The sequence below is a fragment of the Solanum tuberosum genome, unplaced genomic scaffold (genome assembly GCF_000226075.1).
Source record: "Solanum tuberosum cultivar DM 1-3 516 R44 unplaced genomic scaffold, SolTub_3.0 scf00664, whole genome shotgun sequence".
NCBI lineage: Eukaryota > Viridiplantae > Streptophyta > Magnoliopsida > Solanales > Solanaceae > Solanum > Solanum tuberosum.
This window is the reverse complement of record NW_006239604.1, coordinates 89,440-106,721: the sequence shown is the minus strand read 5'-3', so window position 1 is coordinate 106,721 and position 17,282 is coordinate 89,440. Positions and strand designations below refer to the sequence as shown.

Below are 17,282 nucleotides of genomic sequence, written 5' to 3'. Positions count from 1 at the left end.
ATTTTTCTTAACTTTCTACTAGTATGTTTCTTACTTTTTTTTCTTATTATCCATAGGTCTGATACCATTACTTCTTGACTTTACTCTTAACTTCTTGGCTTGACTCTTAACTTCTCGACTTGACTCTTAAATTTCCTTGAATTGAATTATGGATTCAAGGTTCATGATCTCATGTTTATGGATGATTTCATGATGTTTGGATATACCTTAGAGTGTTGGAATCAACTAGAAAACATAGGTACATTGTTAAGGAACTAGTACAAAAAGATGGGGGAAGAATGGGAAGAACTGGCGTCCCTAGAGCTCAGGCGCGGGGCGCCAACCCTTGAAGTTCAAACACTGACTTAGGGCGCTCTAGCTGGCGCGGCGCCCCAGAAGTCAAAGTTTAGAGGCCCTTTTTTGGGGCGCGACTCCCCAAGACCTTCCCCAGGTGTTCCTCGACTTTTCTTCTCCGTTTTTCATCTCTAAACCCTCTAATTTCACTTAGTTATTTCCCCAAACACTTGGGATAATTTATACCCTCAATATATATTAGATTCAACTCGAAATTACACCCGAAAACATGAATCAAATCTCATGAAACTTCAACAACACAACCCACAAGAATTCAAACGAATTTCATCAAGAACTCAAAGGATTTACTTTCAAATTTAACATACTTCGCTGAATTGAATCATGATTAGCGCGTCGGTGAACTAACCCAATGCTATGTGATCTCACATACCTCGTAGGATTGACTCATTGGCGAAATCCACAACCAAACTCGAACGTTCTTGACGATTCTTGATTTTCTTCTCCTTTCTCCTCTTTTCTCTTTTCTTCAAGCCCTAGCGTGAACTTCAACTTTTATAAACTGACTAAAATCTGAATTTACTCCAATTAAACTCCTAAAAACGAATTAAAACAATTGGGACTAAAATACCCTTCCAAAATCTGGATTAGACTTTCCTTATTCGAACAACACAACTTCCAAAGGGCATATCTCACTTATACAAACTCAGAATCGCGCAAACTCGGCAGCGTTGGAAATCTTATTCCAAGATATTTTCTACGATACCTGGAAACACACCTAACTCATCCTGAGCTAGAAGTTATGGTCGTTTGAAATTGACCAAAACTCAACTTAACATGCTTAACAATTTTCCAGATTTTTATTCTTTCCAAAAAAATGACTATGCCCAATTCTTAGCTTCTTCCTAGTTATTTCATATTGCGAGATATTACATATCTCCCCCTTGGGAACATTGTCCTCGAATGAGATTACTCTTACTAGGATAAGGGTGTAATATGAAACATTAGCTTAACACCCAACAAGCAATACAAACACAACATGCCAACTCATAAATTAAAAGTACTAAGAAGAGAATTAGTACCTTGGTCTGAAATTTCTCCGGGTTCGAAGAGATGTGGATATCTCTTCTTCATATCCTCCTCAGTTTCCCAAGTAGCTTCCTCAACAAATTGGTTCTTCTCACGACCCGAGTCAACACCCCGGACGTGGCCGGCACTCGAAGACCATTGTTGGTCCCTAAGTGAACCCTCATCCTGGCTCACTACAAGCGGAAGACTAACTCAATCTTGCAAAAGCTTAAAAACTGAATAAAATTCACGAAAACTTAAACACAAAGCTTTAACTCAAAAGAAAACTCTGAATAATAAATAGAATATTCAACTAGCCAACAATAGGAAACTCAAGTCTTTAATACATTTAATAAGATAAATGAAACAGACTTCTCAAACTCTACTATCTATCTATGAAGTCTCTAACTGACAATGATGGAAGTCGGAACAAGACCCACGACATCTTGACAAAATTGAAAAGTAAATGAAATCCTCCGGAAGCAAGGAGGCTCACCATAGCTAACTTCATGCGTTATCAACGAAGCTCCTGTTAACGAACCTGAATACCTGCATCTGCATCATGAAAGGATGTAGGCCAAATGGCTCAGTACGTGGAATGTACGAGCATGTGAGGGGAATTCTAAAGCATAACATAAGCTTGAACTTGATAAAAAGGAAACATACTTACCTCTTTTCAAACTTACTCTACTCAAGGAATACTCAAGGATAATCAAAACTACTCAAACTTACTCAACTCAGAAGTACTTAAGGATAAGATACTCAACTCGAAATTCTCAACTCATGATACTCAAGGATAAAGCAATAGTAAAAGATTCAATATATATGGAAAGCTGTAAAACTGTAGATAGCAACTCAATGTATTGAAAAATACAATAATACTCAATATATATATAAAATACAATATAACTCTGTGGGAGTTTCTCTAACTGACAACCACCACCACTATGAGCCTAAGTGATGATACAACGTCTTACGCACGCTCTCAGAAATGTCCTATACTTTGCCGTCATTAGAACACCTTAACTAAGTGGATCCACTAGTCTATGCTAAAAAGCACTAAGGAGTCATCTAAAAAGTATGATCCTTTCTACCCATGATGGCTATATGGTTTATGAAGACTTGAGTTATTATGAACTCGCGTCTCCATATCGGTGCTCAATACTACATCAAAAATATACTTAGCTCATATGTTTAAAAACATAACTCTTTCTCTGGTTTAAGATAATTTCTCAAACTACCCTCTTAAAAAAGGTAACTGCTCTTGAAAACTCTTTCTAAAAAATCATATCAAAATCATATTTTAATATGATCATTGATGACTCGGGAAGTCATATTGCATAAACATTGATGGTATATCTAGAAACCATATTGCTTAAACATTGATGACATACTCGATTGTCATACCAATAATAATTTAGAAACTTTTTCTCAAAACTCGTCTTTTTCTTAAAAGAGGTAGTACTTAAACTGCTCAAAACTCTTTTGGAAATCTCAGTTTCCTCTCATCTTAAATGAAAAAACATTTACTCTTGGGAATATCTAGTTCCCATATATCATTTTAAAGTAAATGAACTCCACTCTACTCTTTCTCAACTCAGTGCTCAAGTCTTTAAAACAAGTCTTAAAACAATTTGCAAAAAGACTTCTTAAAATAGGGTTCATGCCAAATTATGGACGTGAACGACTCAATTCAAGGTTTTCAATAACCATGCATAGAACTCAATACTTGGAACTCAACAACTCTAGAACTCAAGGAGTCAATAATACTACATATACTCATCTCAAGAATGCTCAACTCATAGGGTTCATGCGGAATTATAAGCATGAACTACTCAACTCAAGGACTCAAAGATACTTCTCATCTCAAGACTGTTCGACTTATAGGGTTCATGCAGAATTATGGGCATGAACAACTCAACTCAAGGACTTCATGGGTAAGATGTAATAGGCCCATGGTTAGAAATATAAATTCAAAGGAGATTAGAGACTCAATACTCAAGACTTAGAACTTAAAGAAACTACCCTCTTAATGATACTCAATATATGGAGTCCATGCGGATTTTATGGGCATGAATGAATCGACTCGAAGGTCTACATAACTATATGGAACTCAAGTATACGACTCTTCTCATTCTCTTACTTACTTCCTCAAAACTTAGTTCAAATCAATAGTTGATCTCAAAGAATTCACAATTGAACTCAAAAACTTTCTTGAACTCTACTCTTAACTCTTTCTTGAATTTGAATTATGAATTCAAGAGTTGTGATTCATGATATGAAGGATCTCAATAACAATATAGCTATTCGATAATTAAGAATAGAACTTTTAAAAGAACCATGAACTCAAGAACTCAAATCAACTTATATCAAGAATACTCAAATCTAAGGGTAAAATCCAAGATTTCTCTTTTCCTAATTTGAAAGAAGATGTAGGTCGTGAGGAAGAACTAGTCCAACACTATAATAGCCTTACATACTTGAAAAAAACAAGGTTCTTGAAGAATCTTGAAGAATATTTAAGAATCTTGAATAATCTTGAAGAAGAACTTGATTATAAGACTTGAAACTCTAGCTTGAAGGTAAACGATCAAGAAAACCTTTCTTGAGACTCTTGAATTAGTTTCTTGAAATCTCTATGCCCAAGAATTATGCTTTTCATTAGTGAAGATGAAAATCTGATTGTTTTGAGCCTTTTATTAGTCAAGAAATTTATTTAGGGTTTTCTTGGAGGTAAAAAAAAAACACTGTATAGGTTACTAAAATAGTCATAACCTTTTACTCAGAAATTGGATATGACGCGAAATTGGTGGCATTGGAAAGAAGATTCAAATATCTTTAATTGGATAGGTTATAGTGCACGTAACTCTTTATATTCTAAGAGATATGGTCATTTTAAGTTGACCTAAGTAGAATCTTACATCAAAACTTAATCGATAAGGAAACTTCAAGAACACTTATCAAGAACTCATCAAGATATTAAATCCTTAAATTTCAAGAATGAAATTACGCTGAATAAATCATGATTGGCGTGTCGGTGAACGAACCCAAAACTATGGAAGCTTACATACCTCTTAGGGATTAAACCCATTGCGAAAATCTGCATCAAAACGCAAGACTCTCGACGAACACTTTGATCCTCTCCTCTTTTTTCTTCTTTTCTCTTGTTGAACTCTCAACTAAAATCCTAGGCGTATATTAGGATTATAAAACTGAACCTAATAGGATTAGACCCTTAAAACCTTACTAAAAATGAATTAAATCTGATTGGATAAGGAAAAGACCAAAATACCCCTCACTATTTTCGGGTAACTTTCCTTGTTTGGACAACCTAACTTCAAAAGGGAAATCTCAGTCATACGAACTCGAAACTTAGCAAACTCGGTGGAGTTGGAAAGATAATTGAAAGAACTTTCATTGGATACCTAGTAGCCCACCTAACTCATCCTTTACTAAGTGTTATGGTCATTTGAAGTTGACCCAAAACTCATAACTTAAGCATAACTTGCAAAATTTCAAATTTTGCTATTTTCAGTTTAGTTCTTTTTGGAACTCAAGGTGCTACATCTAGTGACCTTTACACTTAAGAAATTTTATATTCCTCGAAAAACTTACTCACTACGAAGGATAGTTCGAGTCTTGATTCAAAAAAATTTCTGGGGTGTTACAGTTCCTCCAAAGGACTTTGACTGATGCTACTTCTTTTGTTTTCAACTTGCAAACTTGGCGATCTAGAATCTGACGAAATATCTTCATAAGATAAAATATCCTTGATCCCAATATCTTCAGTTAGTATGATCAATGAAGGATCGCCCATGCACTTCTTCAACATGGAGATGTGAAATACCGGATGAACCGTGGCTAACCCTTGTGGTAGCTCCAACTCATAAGCTACATTACCTACCCTTTTTGATATTTTGTAAAGGCCAATATACCGCGGACTAAGCTTACCCTTCTTACCAAACCTCATAACACCTTTCAATGGGTGAGACTTTCAAGTACACCCAATCATCTACTTCAAACTCTAACTCCCTTCTTCTAACATCTAGTGTAGGATTTCTGACGACTCTGTGCCGTTTTCAACCTCTCTTGAATCACTTTCGCCTTCTCCATATCTTAATGAACTAAACCTGCTCTTATCAACCCATCTTCACCAACTTCAAACCATCCAATAGAAGATCTGCATCTTCTCCTATAGAGCTTCGTAATGAGCCATTTGGATGCTAGAGTGGTAACTGTTGTTGTAAGCAAACTCAATGAGAGGTAGGTGATCATCCCAATTTCCTTTGAAATCAATCACACAAGCCCTCAACATATCCTCTAAAGTTTGAATAGTGCTCTCTACTTGCCTATCTGTCTACAGATGAAAGGCAGTACTTAAATTCACCTTTGAACCCAAGCCTTTTCGGAATGACTTCCAAAACTGTGCAGTAAATTGCGCACCTCTGTCTGAAATAATGGAGACTGGAACTCCATGAAGTCTAACTACTTCTTGAAGATACAACTTCGCATAATCTTCTGCTGAATGGGTAGTCTTTACCGGCAAAAGTGGGTTGATTTGGTCATGCGATCCACAATCACCCAAATAGAATCATGCTGCCTACGAGACCTTGGTAAACCTGTGATGAAATCCATATTAATCATCTCCCACTTCCATTCCGGAAGTTCTATATTCTGATCCAAACTACCGGGCCTTTGGTGCTCTACTTTAACTTGTTGGCAGTTCGGGCACTTAGCCACAAATATATCTCAATACACCATCTCCCCCTTGTTCAAAAGCTACTACATTTTGCTTATGAACATTTGTTTTCAATTCAAGCGAAATTGGGTCTTGGTCTAGCTTTTCTTTCACTTCTGACACTAATGAAGATTCAGCCCCATTCATCACCACTACTCCTCCTTCTGTGGAATCCATTAGTCGGACTCCTAAGCGTGCAAGTCTATGCACATCTTTCGCTAACTCTCTCTTTTCTTCCTCAACATGGGCAGTACTACCCATAGACAACCTGCTTAAAGCATCAACAACAACATTAGCCTTACCTGGGTGATAAAGAATACTCATGTCATAATCCTTGAGTAATTCTAACCACCTCATTTGTCTGAGGTTAAGCTCTTTTTAAGTGAACACATATTGAAGACTCTTGTGATCGATGAATACATCAAAATTAAAACACCATACAAATAATGACACCATATCTTCAAACCGAATACTACAACAGCCAACTTTAAGTCATGGGTTAGGTAATTCTTCTCATGAACTTTCAACTGTCTGGAGGCATAGACTATAACCTTGCCATTTTGCATTAACACACAACCAAAACCAACACTAGATGCATCACAATATACCACAAAACCTTGGGTACCTTATGGTAAGGTCAAAATTAGGGAAGTAGTCAACCTCTTTTTCAATTCTTGAAAGTTTTTCTCACAAGCTTCAGACCCTTGAAACTTCACTGTCTTCTGAGTTAACTTGGTCAAAGGGGATGAAATAGATGAGAACCCCTCTATGAACATTCTATAATAGCCAGCCAAACCCAAGAAACTCTTAAAATCAGTTGGAGATATGGATCTAGACCAACTCTGCACTGCCTCAATTTTCTGAGTATCAACTTTAATTCCCTCTCCAAAAACAATGTGGCCTAAGAATGCCACAGACTCAAGCCAAAACTCACATTTTGAGAACTTAGCATACAACTCTCTATTTCTTAGAGTCTGGAAAACTATACTAAGATGACTAGCATGATCTTCTTCATTCCTCGAATAGATTAGTATGTCATCAATTAACACGATGACAAACATATCTAAATAAGGCTTGAATACTCTATTCATAAGGTCCATGAATGCTGCAGGCGCATTGGTTAAACCAAAGGACATAACTAGGAACTCATAATGACCATAACGCGTCCTGAATGTTGTCTTTGGAATGTCACATTCCCTTACTTTCAATTGATGGTAGCATGATCTGAGATCTATCTTAGAGAAACAAGTAGCACCCTGAAGCTGATCGAAAAGATCATCAATTCTTGGAAGAGGATACTTGTTCTTGATGATAACCTTGTTTAACTGACAGTAATCTATACACATTCTAAGGGAACCATTTTTCTTTCTCACAAATAAGACCAGAGCCCCCCAAGGTGAGACCCTCGGTCGAATAAAGCATTTATCTAAGAGGTCTTTTAACTGCTCTTAAGTTCTTTCAACTCTTCTGGTGCCATTCTATATGGCAGAATAGATATAGGATGAGTATTTAGAAGAACATCTATATCGAAGTATATCTCTCTCTTAGGAGGGACTCCGGGTAGATCATCTGTAAAGACTTTTGGAAACTCTCTTACTACTGAAACTGATTGAATAAGAGGTATCTCAACACTAGAGTCATTAACTCGGACTAAGTGATAGATACACCCCTTGAAAACTAACTTTCTTGCCTTAAGGTATGAAATAAAATGACCCTTCGGCACTGTTGAACTACTTTTCCACTCTAAGACTGGTTCATTAGGAATTTGGAACCTAATGACTCGAGTTCTACAATCAATGGAGACATAACAGGCATGAAGTCAATCCATACCTAGAATGACATCAAAATCTACCATGTCTAACTCAATTAAATCAGCCATGTTGTCTTTATGATTTATGGAAATGATACAATCACGATATACTCGCTCGGCTAGAATAGACTCCCTAATAGGCGTTGACACACAAAAGGGTTCACAAAGTTTCTCAGGAAGAACATCAAACTTATTTGCAACATAAGAGGTTACAAAATATAAACTTGCTCCTGGGTCTAGCAAAGCATAAACATTAAAAGTAAAGACTTTGATCATACCCTTAACAACATCTGGAGAGTTCTCTTGCTTTTGGCGACTACTGATCGCATAAAGGCGGTTTGCTATTCCGCCAGTATCGGAAGTAGCTCCTCTAGGTGCAGCCCTGTCTGGTGGAGCAATTGATGAAGATTGGGCTCTATTGCCCTGATTTCCACTACGTTGCCTGTTCTTAGGGCATTCTTTCATGAAATGACCCTCTTGTCCACACTTGAAACAACCTGACTGACCATCACAACACTTACCTGGGTGGGTTCTACCACACCTAGCACATGTAGGAGCCTAACTACCTCCTTGTGCCACACTACCTTGCGATTGGGCAAGTTTAGCCTTGAAATGCTGTGAATTCTGACTATTGTACTCCCATTTGTTCCTGGGTGCAGGTGCACTAGCAGATTATGGAGCAGGTCCCTTCTGCTTATGTTGGAAAGAAGACCGGTTCACATTACTCCTTTATTGCCCGGATTCATTCCTTGATGTCTTAACTCTCTTGTTCTTAAACTCTTCCTTATCCCTCAGCTTGTCCTCCTCAACTTATTGCACATGGATCATCAACCTTGCTATGCCCATGTCACCTAGTAGCATAGCTGCCTTACTTTCCTTATTTGATAGATGAGGCAACCCAACAACGAATAAACTCGTCCTGCTCCTCATGTCGGCAACCATCTTTTTGCTTTTCTTAGCTCAAGGGGAAAGAAAATCCCCATGAAAGCACTTTAAAAAATAGTTCAACTCACAATCGGTTACGCGCAAACACGAGTTAGAAAGAAACTTTTCAGAGATCAAACTCTAACACACGAAATGAGTGTGAAAGAAGTGAGAAAATTTCCTAAGTGTTGCAGCCTCCTAATTATAGATGTGGCGCGCTTCACACCGATAACTAGGACTCTGCAGACACGGCTTCATAGACTTCCTAGGATTTTTTAACTCTAATACCAAGTTTGTCACGCCCCGAGCCTATACCCTGGGGCATGGCCAGCACTCGAGAACCATTGCTGGCCCCAAGCAAACCCTTAGCCTGGCTTAGACTTAAAAGCATAAATACAAAGATTCAATGCATCTCTACTCAACTGCTTAATAAAATACTTAGAACGTTTTAAAAGTCAAACATGCAACTTGGCCAAAATGGCAACTCAAGTCTTAACATATGAAAGAATAATGTAAAGACAACTGACTACTAACTATCTATGAATCCTCTAAAATAAAGAGGGATGCCGGGACACCCCCGATCACCCTAACAATGAAATACTGAAAGCAAAGTAAAAGGAGTCCTCCGGAATGCAATGAGGCTTACCAACTAACTATGAGTGCTCAACTGGATCAACGAGGCACTGGGTGATGATCTTGGTTACCTGTGTCTGCATCATAATAAGATGCAGGTCAACTGGCATCAGTACATTGAATGTACGAGTATGCGAGTTGGAATGCTAAACGTAACATAGGCTTGAAAAGAATCTGAAAAGAACACTTACCCTGGCTCATGAATAAATTAACTCAATATAAAGCAATAAAACACATGCAATATATGAAAATCTTGTAAAACAGTGGAAAACAACTTAGTTCGTTAAAGAAAATGCAATAACAAACTTAACTTTACTCATATAATAAATTAATATAGTTTCTGTGGGAGATTCTCTAACCGACAACCACCACTATGAGTCTAAGTGGTGATACAACGTCTTGCCCATGTTGTGAGAACTGTCCTATACTTTGCAGTCGTATAGAACGCCTTAAGTAAGTGGATCCACTAGTCTATGTTAAAAGCACACTTAAGGATTCATCTAAAAAGTATGATCCTTTATTACCCATGATGGCTACATGGTTTATGCAGACTTGAGTTAATATGGACTCGTATCCCCATATCGGTGCTCAATACTACTCCCAAAATATACTTAGATCATATGTTTTTAAAACAAACTTCTTTCTTTGGTTTTGAGATAATTACTCAAAACTTAGCTTAAAAGCTCTTTTGGAATCGATGTTTCCTTTCTTGCTCAAATGTGAAAACATTTTTTAAAATCTTTGGGAATACATAGTTCTCATATACTTCTTTGAAGAAATGACTTCAATCTTTACTCTTTACACTTTACTCAACTTGAACTTTAAGTCTTAAAACAAAGTTAAAACATTTGTGAAAGACTTTTGAAAACTTTATAAACTTCTTTTGACTTGCTTCTTAACTTCTAGACTTGACTCTTAACTTTCCTTGAATTGAATTATGGATTCAAGGTTCATGATCTCATATTTATGGATGATTTCATGATGTTTGGACGTACCTTAGAGTGTTGGAATCAACTAGAAAACATATGCACATTGCTAAGGAACTAGTACAAAAAGATAGGGGAAGAATGGGAAGAACTGGCGTCCCTGGAGCTCTTAGAGGCGCGGGGCGCCAACCCTTGAAGTTCAAACACTGACTTGGGGCGCTCTGGCTGGCGCGGCGCCCCAGAGGCCAAAGTTCAGAGGCCCCTCTTTCGGGCTATGAGGGACGCGACGCCCCAAGACCCTCCCAGGTGTTCCCCGACTTTTCTTCTCCATTTTCACCTCTAAACCCTTTAATTTCACTTAGTTCTTTCCCCAAACACTTAGGATCATTTATAACCTCACTATATATTAGATTCAACTCGAAATTACACCTAAAAACATGAATCAAATCTCAAGAAACTTCAATAACACAACCCACAAGAATTCAAACGAATTTCATCAAGAACTCAAAGGATTTACTTTCAAATTTAACATACTTCGCTGAATTGAATCATGATTGGCACGTGGGTGAACTAACCCAACACTATGTGATCTCACATACCTCGTAGGATTGAATCCTTGGCGAAATCCACAACCAAACTCGAATGTTCTTGACAATTCTTGATTTCTCTTCTCCTTTCTCCTTTTTTCTCTTCTCCTTTCTCCTTTTTTCTCTTCTCTCCAAGCTCTAGCGTGAACTTCAACTTTTCTAAACTGACGAAAATCTGAATTTACCCCAATTAAACTCCTAAAAACTAATCAAAACAATTGGGTAAGGAAAAGACTAAAATACCTTTCCAAAATCCGGATTAGACTTTTCTTATTCGAACAACCCAACTTCCAAAGGGCATATCTCACTCATACGAACTTGGAATCGCGCAAACTCGAAGGCGTTGGAAAGATTATTCCAAGATCTTTCCTACGATATCTAGAAACACACCTAACTCATCTTGAGCTAGAAGTTATGGTCGTTGAAGTTGACCAAAACTCAACTTTACATGCTTAACAATTTTCCAGATTTTTGTTCTTTCCAAAAAAATGACTATTTCCAATTCTTAGCTTCTTCCTAGTTATTTCAAATTGCGATATGTTACAATATCTACCCCTTGGGAACATTCGTCCTTGAATGAGATTACTCTTACTAGGCATAAGGTGTAACATGCAACATTAGCTCAACACCCAACAAGCAATGCAAACACAACATGTCAACTCATAAATTAAAGAGTACTAAGAAGAGAATTAGTACCTTGGTCTGAAATTTCTCCGAGTTCGAAGAGATGTGGATATCTCTTCTTCATATCCTCCTCAGCTTCCCAAGTAGCTTCCTCAACAAATTGGTTCCTCCAAAGGACTTTGACTGATGTTACCTCTTTTGTTCTCAACTTGCGAACTTGGCGATCTAGAATCTCCATCGCCGTCAAGGACGACCGCCAGGCAGTCCGGCGTCAACCCCCTCCCCTCGTCCTTTCTCGACCTATCCTCTTCTCTCTTTCCTTCGTCCAGCAAGCTTCGCCAGCAGCCGCGATAACCGGCGAGAACAGCTATCCGCTGGTGAAGGTTGCCTCCCCTCTCTCCTCACTTCTCTTCTCTTTCCCCCTTTCTCGTATCTCCATTTTTTTTCAGCGGAACAACAACAAGAGCACTGCTGCTCCGATTGAACAGCAACTCCGGTCGGCGAAGGCAACAGCTCTGGCCAGCGAGCTCTGAGACCGCAACGCCGGCGAACCCCACCAGCAATTTTATAACCATTTTTATCAAATAGTTTTTTAGAAAAGTAATTTTCAAAAATAATGATAATTTGTGTTTGACTAATTTATTTGAAAAGTGTTTTGCGTTTGATTTTTAAAATATTAAAATGTCTTTTGAGAGTCAAATTACGAAAAAGAACATTTATCAATGCTTTTTAAATATATTTTAATATCTATTATTAAAAAATAATTTTTTTATTAGTAATTAAAAAGTACATATTGCAATTTTTCAATCAATATTATACATAGATAAATCAATAAAAATATTAAATATTGATATAATATTAACATATGATTTGAATATATTAAAAAAGTTGAGCCAAATAAATTTAAAAAATTTATTCCACATATTAAACAATAAAATAATAATATATAAAATGTAAAATAAAATAAAGAATTAATTGTATAAAAATAAAAGATAAAATTCTTAAATGAAACTTAACCAAACATATAATATAGGCTAGTAATTAATTAGCCATGAATATATTGATACATATGTATAATTGGTAAGGGTATTTTTATATTGAAAATTATGCTTTTGTTTCTACTTTGGTTAAGAAACAGATTTTAAATTTCTGCTCTATTTTTTTTTTTAAAAAAAAAAAGCAGATTCACTGGCCAAACACCTTAATTCTTAAAGTATTAGTGAAGTGGGAGGTGTACAACAAGATAGAATAAGAGCACAAAATCCTTGAATTTACCAAACTCGATCTGTGGAGTTAAAGAACGTCTAATTTCAATAATATATATATATATATATCTATTAGGGTGTGGAACCTTCTTTTAATAAGAACAATCTAATTAGTTCGTTAAATATCCAACATCAATTCATATATAGCATTGAAAATGAGTTTCAAGTTTGAAAAAGTGATTTTGAATAGTCTTAAGTGATCTTTTTTTCATCACAAAACTTCTATATATTATTTTATATTTTTCAAGTTTAATGCATATATGTAGATATATCTAGTGTATTTTTTGTTTTACAACTACCTGCATGTACACTAACAGAAAACAAGAAATAATTAAGCGATTGATAAATTCAGTAACTAAACAATATAAATTTCATACTAATCTTATTTAGCTACGGATTGACGACTGATTATAAGAAAATACAATTTATTGAGAGTTATCTAAGCAACAAATACATTTTGTAGTTAATTCTTTTCTAGATGTGGTAGTTGCTAATACTTAGTTAATTCGGTGCTTTTCTTGAGTAAAGATTTTGTAAATTGATGTAATATTAGTGAAAGTTGTGGAAAAAGATATTATTTTCCCATCAACTCATTGGGCAAATTATCAACAAGCAAATGAAGATGGCTTCCACAATATTATAATACATGCATGAGCAAGACTTGGTCTAATTTTTCATAACAATTAGTGTATCTGACAAAAACGCTGCAGAAGAAATTCCAAGAGAAGCAAAGATTCCTACGCAAAGTACGTAGACCTTGATTTTTGGAATCATCAATAATATCCTTCGATTTATAATTAAGCTTCCCCATTAATATAACCATAGTCATCAGTTCCTTCGAAGGGACGTAGAATAAAATTGTGACGAAAGAGATAACTTGAGAAGAGTAAATTTTGCAGAATGGATTTTCTCAGATTTTCGCTTCACTTGATCGATTGCCTAGCCTGGTAGATTTACTTTCTTTCTCTACGCTCCACTCCAGTTTGTGTTGTTTCGTTAAAAGATGAAAATTTTGAGAAGAAGGTTTAAATAAACAACAACTTTAGCTTGAAGATTCATCAGTTTTTTTTTTTTTTATTCAATGAATTTTGCGTGTATTGATACTGTTGTTTTTTTGAATTTGCAGGCCGGTAGTTGCTCTGGGCTATCCTATGTAAGTTTTGATTGTTCAATTTTAGTTGTGTATTTAATTTTTTTTATTTTTTTTTGACTGGTAAATTGTTTTGTGCAACTGCAGATGTGCATCAATACGAGCAATTGAGACTGCCTCCAAGTATCACATGAGGAAGCTCGTCATATATTGGACTATCTTTTCTTTTATTTCTCTCTTCCAACACCTATTTGACAAACTTATCCAATGGTAATGTCATATGGAACTCTTTGAATTATTGACACTTAGCTTGTTACTAACATTATTGGGCAAACTCGAAGTCGTTAATGTTTAACAAATTTATCGTCAATGTCTTAAAATGCACTTATTTTGGTTCTCGTCTATGTTGGTAGTTATAGGTCTGTTCTTGCTTGTGTTTCTTAAATTCCCTTGCTGAGCTAGACTGCTAGAGAGTTTGTTGAAGCATTAGGGGAAAATTGTGCACTCTATGTGGTTGAACATGAGAAACTACTCCTCTTGCATATACTAATCACTTTTAATTTACTTTGGCAGGGTTCCTCTGTTGCCACATATAAAATTAATTACCATATGTTGGTTGGTGATACCACGGTTTAACGGGGCATGTTATCTTTATGAAGTTCTAGTTCGTCCATGTTTACTGGTTAAATGGCACGATAGTATTAGTCAGTTTAATAGTTCTTGTTATGTTTATCTACGCCTTTCATGTTTGTGCTTGTCTGTCAACCTTCGAACTGTTGCCCACTGGTTTAACAAGCCAATGGAGGATCAATCTCGTGGTCCTGTTTGGGAAGATATCACAGTGATGAGCATATGGCAAAACATGAAGCAGCTGAGACCAAACAGGTTATATTTCTTTACACTTGAATTTCCTTAAGTTACTTTTCTTTTGGAGTATTATATGTTCACGAGTATTCTTCTAGATACCTTGGTAGATGAAATATTAAACTAACAGCTAATTGATGATAGATGACAAGAGGAGAGCTTGAGATGAAACTTACTGTTTATGAAAATAAAAATTAGGCTCATCGACCAAGACAAAGATGGCAAATGATAATGCACACTGAATCAAGTGCATTATCATTTAGACGAAGCAGAAACTTTGTGTATGCTAAAGAATCACTGAATAACCTGAAATTGAAGCTGGCATACTTTGTAATATTAATTGTTTTTGAAGTTTGCACTAGATTCATCTATCTTTGTATACTCTCTAGTGTCTGTTTCTCCTGTGAAAATTTGAAGCCATTGGAAAAGGGAAATTTTATTCTAGCCTAGGTTTTGTGTTTCTATATTCAAGAGAGAGTAATCTGTATGTCAGCGATTAAGGTGTCTGCGGAACTGCAGGTTAAGAGTTTGAAGGAAAATCCAATTATAATTGAGAAGAAAACGAAAGGACTGCAGGTCAGGGAATTGGTAGTTCCAGCAGATGCTGAAGAGATAAAACTTCCAGAGGTTGCTTCTTCAGAGAAAGTTCAGACAGAGTGGACTTGTGCATTATGCGAAATGACAACCACCTCGGAGCAGAACATGAAGTCCCATCTTAACGGAAGGAAACATAAAGCTAAGTATGAAGGGCTGAAAACTTGCGAACAAACGTCCAAAAGCGATGGAAGTTTACCAGTTCCAACAAAGTCAAATCAGCTTAATCTGGAGCAAGTAAAACATGCATCTGCAGCACAACCACAGCACAGTGCTAATGAAGCAGTTGAGCCTAAACAGGTTATTATTTTTTAACCCTTGAACTTCGTGGTCATTTTGGGATATTATGCCTTCACAAATGTTAAGCAAGCATTTGATCAAAAGAGGAGAGCTTGATGTTCCCATGAGAATAGCTAATTAGCTGCTACTGATACTCTTGGTGGTCAAGTTACGAAAAGACTAGGATGAGGGCTTAGCTGTATATGAGGACAAAAGATTAGGCTGATGTGGAGGATGGCAATTGATAATGCACTCTGAGATCAAGTGCATTATCATTTAAACTTAAGCAGAGACTACATATATGCTAAACAATCGCAAACAGCCCAAAAATTAAACTGGTGCACTTAGTAAAATTTATCCTGCTTGAAGTTTGCAAGATTCAATTATGTTAGTATATTCTCGAACCTCAGTTTTTCCTGTGAACATCTGAAGTCTCTAAAGAAGAGAGAGTATTGAAGCTCTTAATTCTTTTTTAAACATTAATACTACTTTTGTTCTAGCCTGGTATTCTGTAACATCCGACAATTTAAAACGAATATGAAGAAGCTTGAATTTGGAAATAGTCATTTTTTTGGAAAAATTTAAAATCTGGAAATTTGGCAGTCCAGAATCTGGAAATTTGGAAAAAATTCAAAATCTGGAAAATTTGGCCAAGTGTGGAAATCAGTGATTTTTTGCCAACTTTGAGCAGTCGTAACTCCTAGATCAGGATGAGTTAGGAGTAGTTCCAGTTATGGTTTCGAAGCTTGTGGAATGATCTTTCCAACGCCACCAAGTTTGCTCGATTCCGAGTTCGTATGAGCGAGTTATGCCCTTTGAAAGTTGGGGGAGTTGGCAGGGAGTCCGTCCGGAAATTTAAGGGCATTTTGGTCTTTTCACAAATCATTTCTTTTGAGGTTATATTGTGTGTTAGGCTGATTTTGGATCAATTTATCCCATTTTAAAAGAGAGAAAGTTAGGGTTCCTGAGAGTGAAGAAGAGAAGAAGAAGAGAAGAAGAGGAGAAAGAGGAGATCAACAAGTTTCCGTCGTGGAATTTCGTCGGTGGTGATCCCTATCAAGGTATGTGAGTTCTTTAGTGTGGGTTGATCCTTTCCCCCACACACCAAGCTCATTTTATGATTTGAGAAAAGATTGGATTTGTTGTTGAAGTTGTTGAAGTTGTTAGTTGTTGTTGATGTTGTTAGTTGTGTTGTGGAAGTTATTGTTGGTTGTGGGACATGAATTAGTTGTGTTCTTGGGCTGAAATCTATTGTATATTGAGGGATTTTATGATCCTTAGTGTTGGTTGGTTTATACCCCCACACACCAACTCGTTTTTAATTCCTAGAAAAGATTGATTTTGGTTGTTGGAGTTGTTGGTTTTGTTGTTGAAGTCCCTTGTGATTTGGGACATGTTTCCGGTTGGTTTTTGAGTTGTATTCTATTGAGTGTTGAGGAGATTGATGATCCTAAGTGTTGGGGCTGGAAACCTTAGTGTTTAGAAGGTTTAGAGTTGAAGAAAAGGAGGAGAAAAAGTCGGATTTTTGGGGGAAAAGGGCTGGGCTGTTGCGCCAGCCAGCGCACCCAAAAAAAAAAGGGATGCTGAAG

General features: G+C 36.5%; 1 protein-coding gene and 1 pseudogene across 1 annotated transcript in view; one reads left to right on the top strand and one right to left on the bottom strand.

Moving 5' to 3' along the window:
- LOC107058885 (sugar carrier protein C-like) overlaps positions 1-12,176 on the bottom strand; it is a 21,375-nt pseudogene extending 9,199 nt beyond the window's left edge.
- A 2,579-nt stretch (positions 12,177-14,755) lies between these two features.
- Positions 14,756-17,282, top strand: part of LOC107058884 (uncharacterized) — a 5,350-nt gene continuing 2,823 nt past the window's right edge. Inside the window, exons 1-3 of the mRNA XM_015305116.1 lie at positions 14,756-14,841; positions 15,084-15,150; positions 15,340-15,714. Of these exons, the coding sequence (XP_015160602.1) occupies positions 14,756-14,841; positions 15,084-15,150; positions 15,340-15,714 (528 nt within the window). The remainder of the gene's footprint in view (positions 14,842-15,083; positions 15,151-15,339; positions 15,715-17,282) is intronic.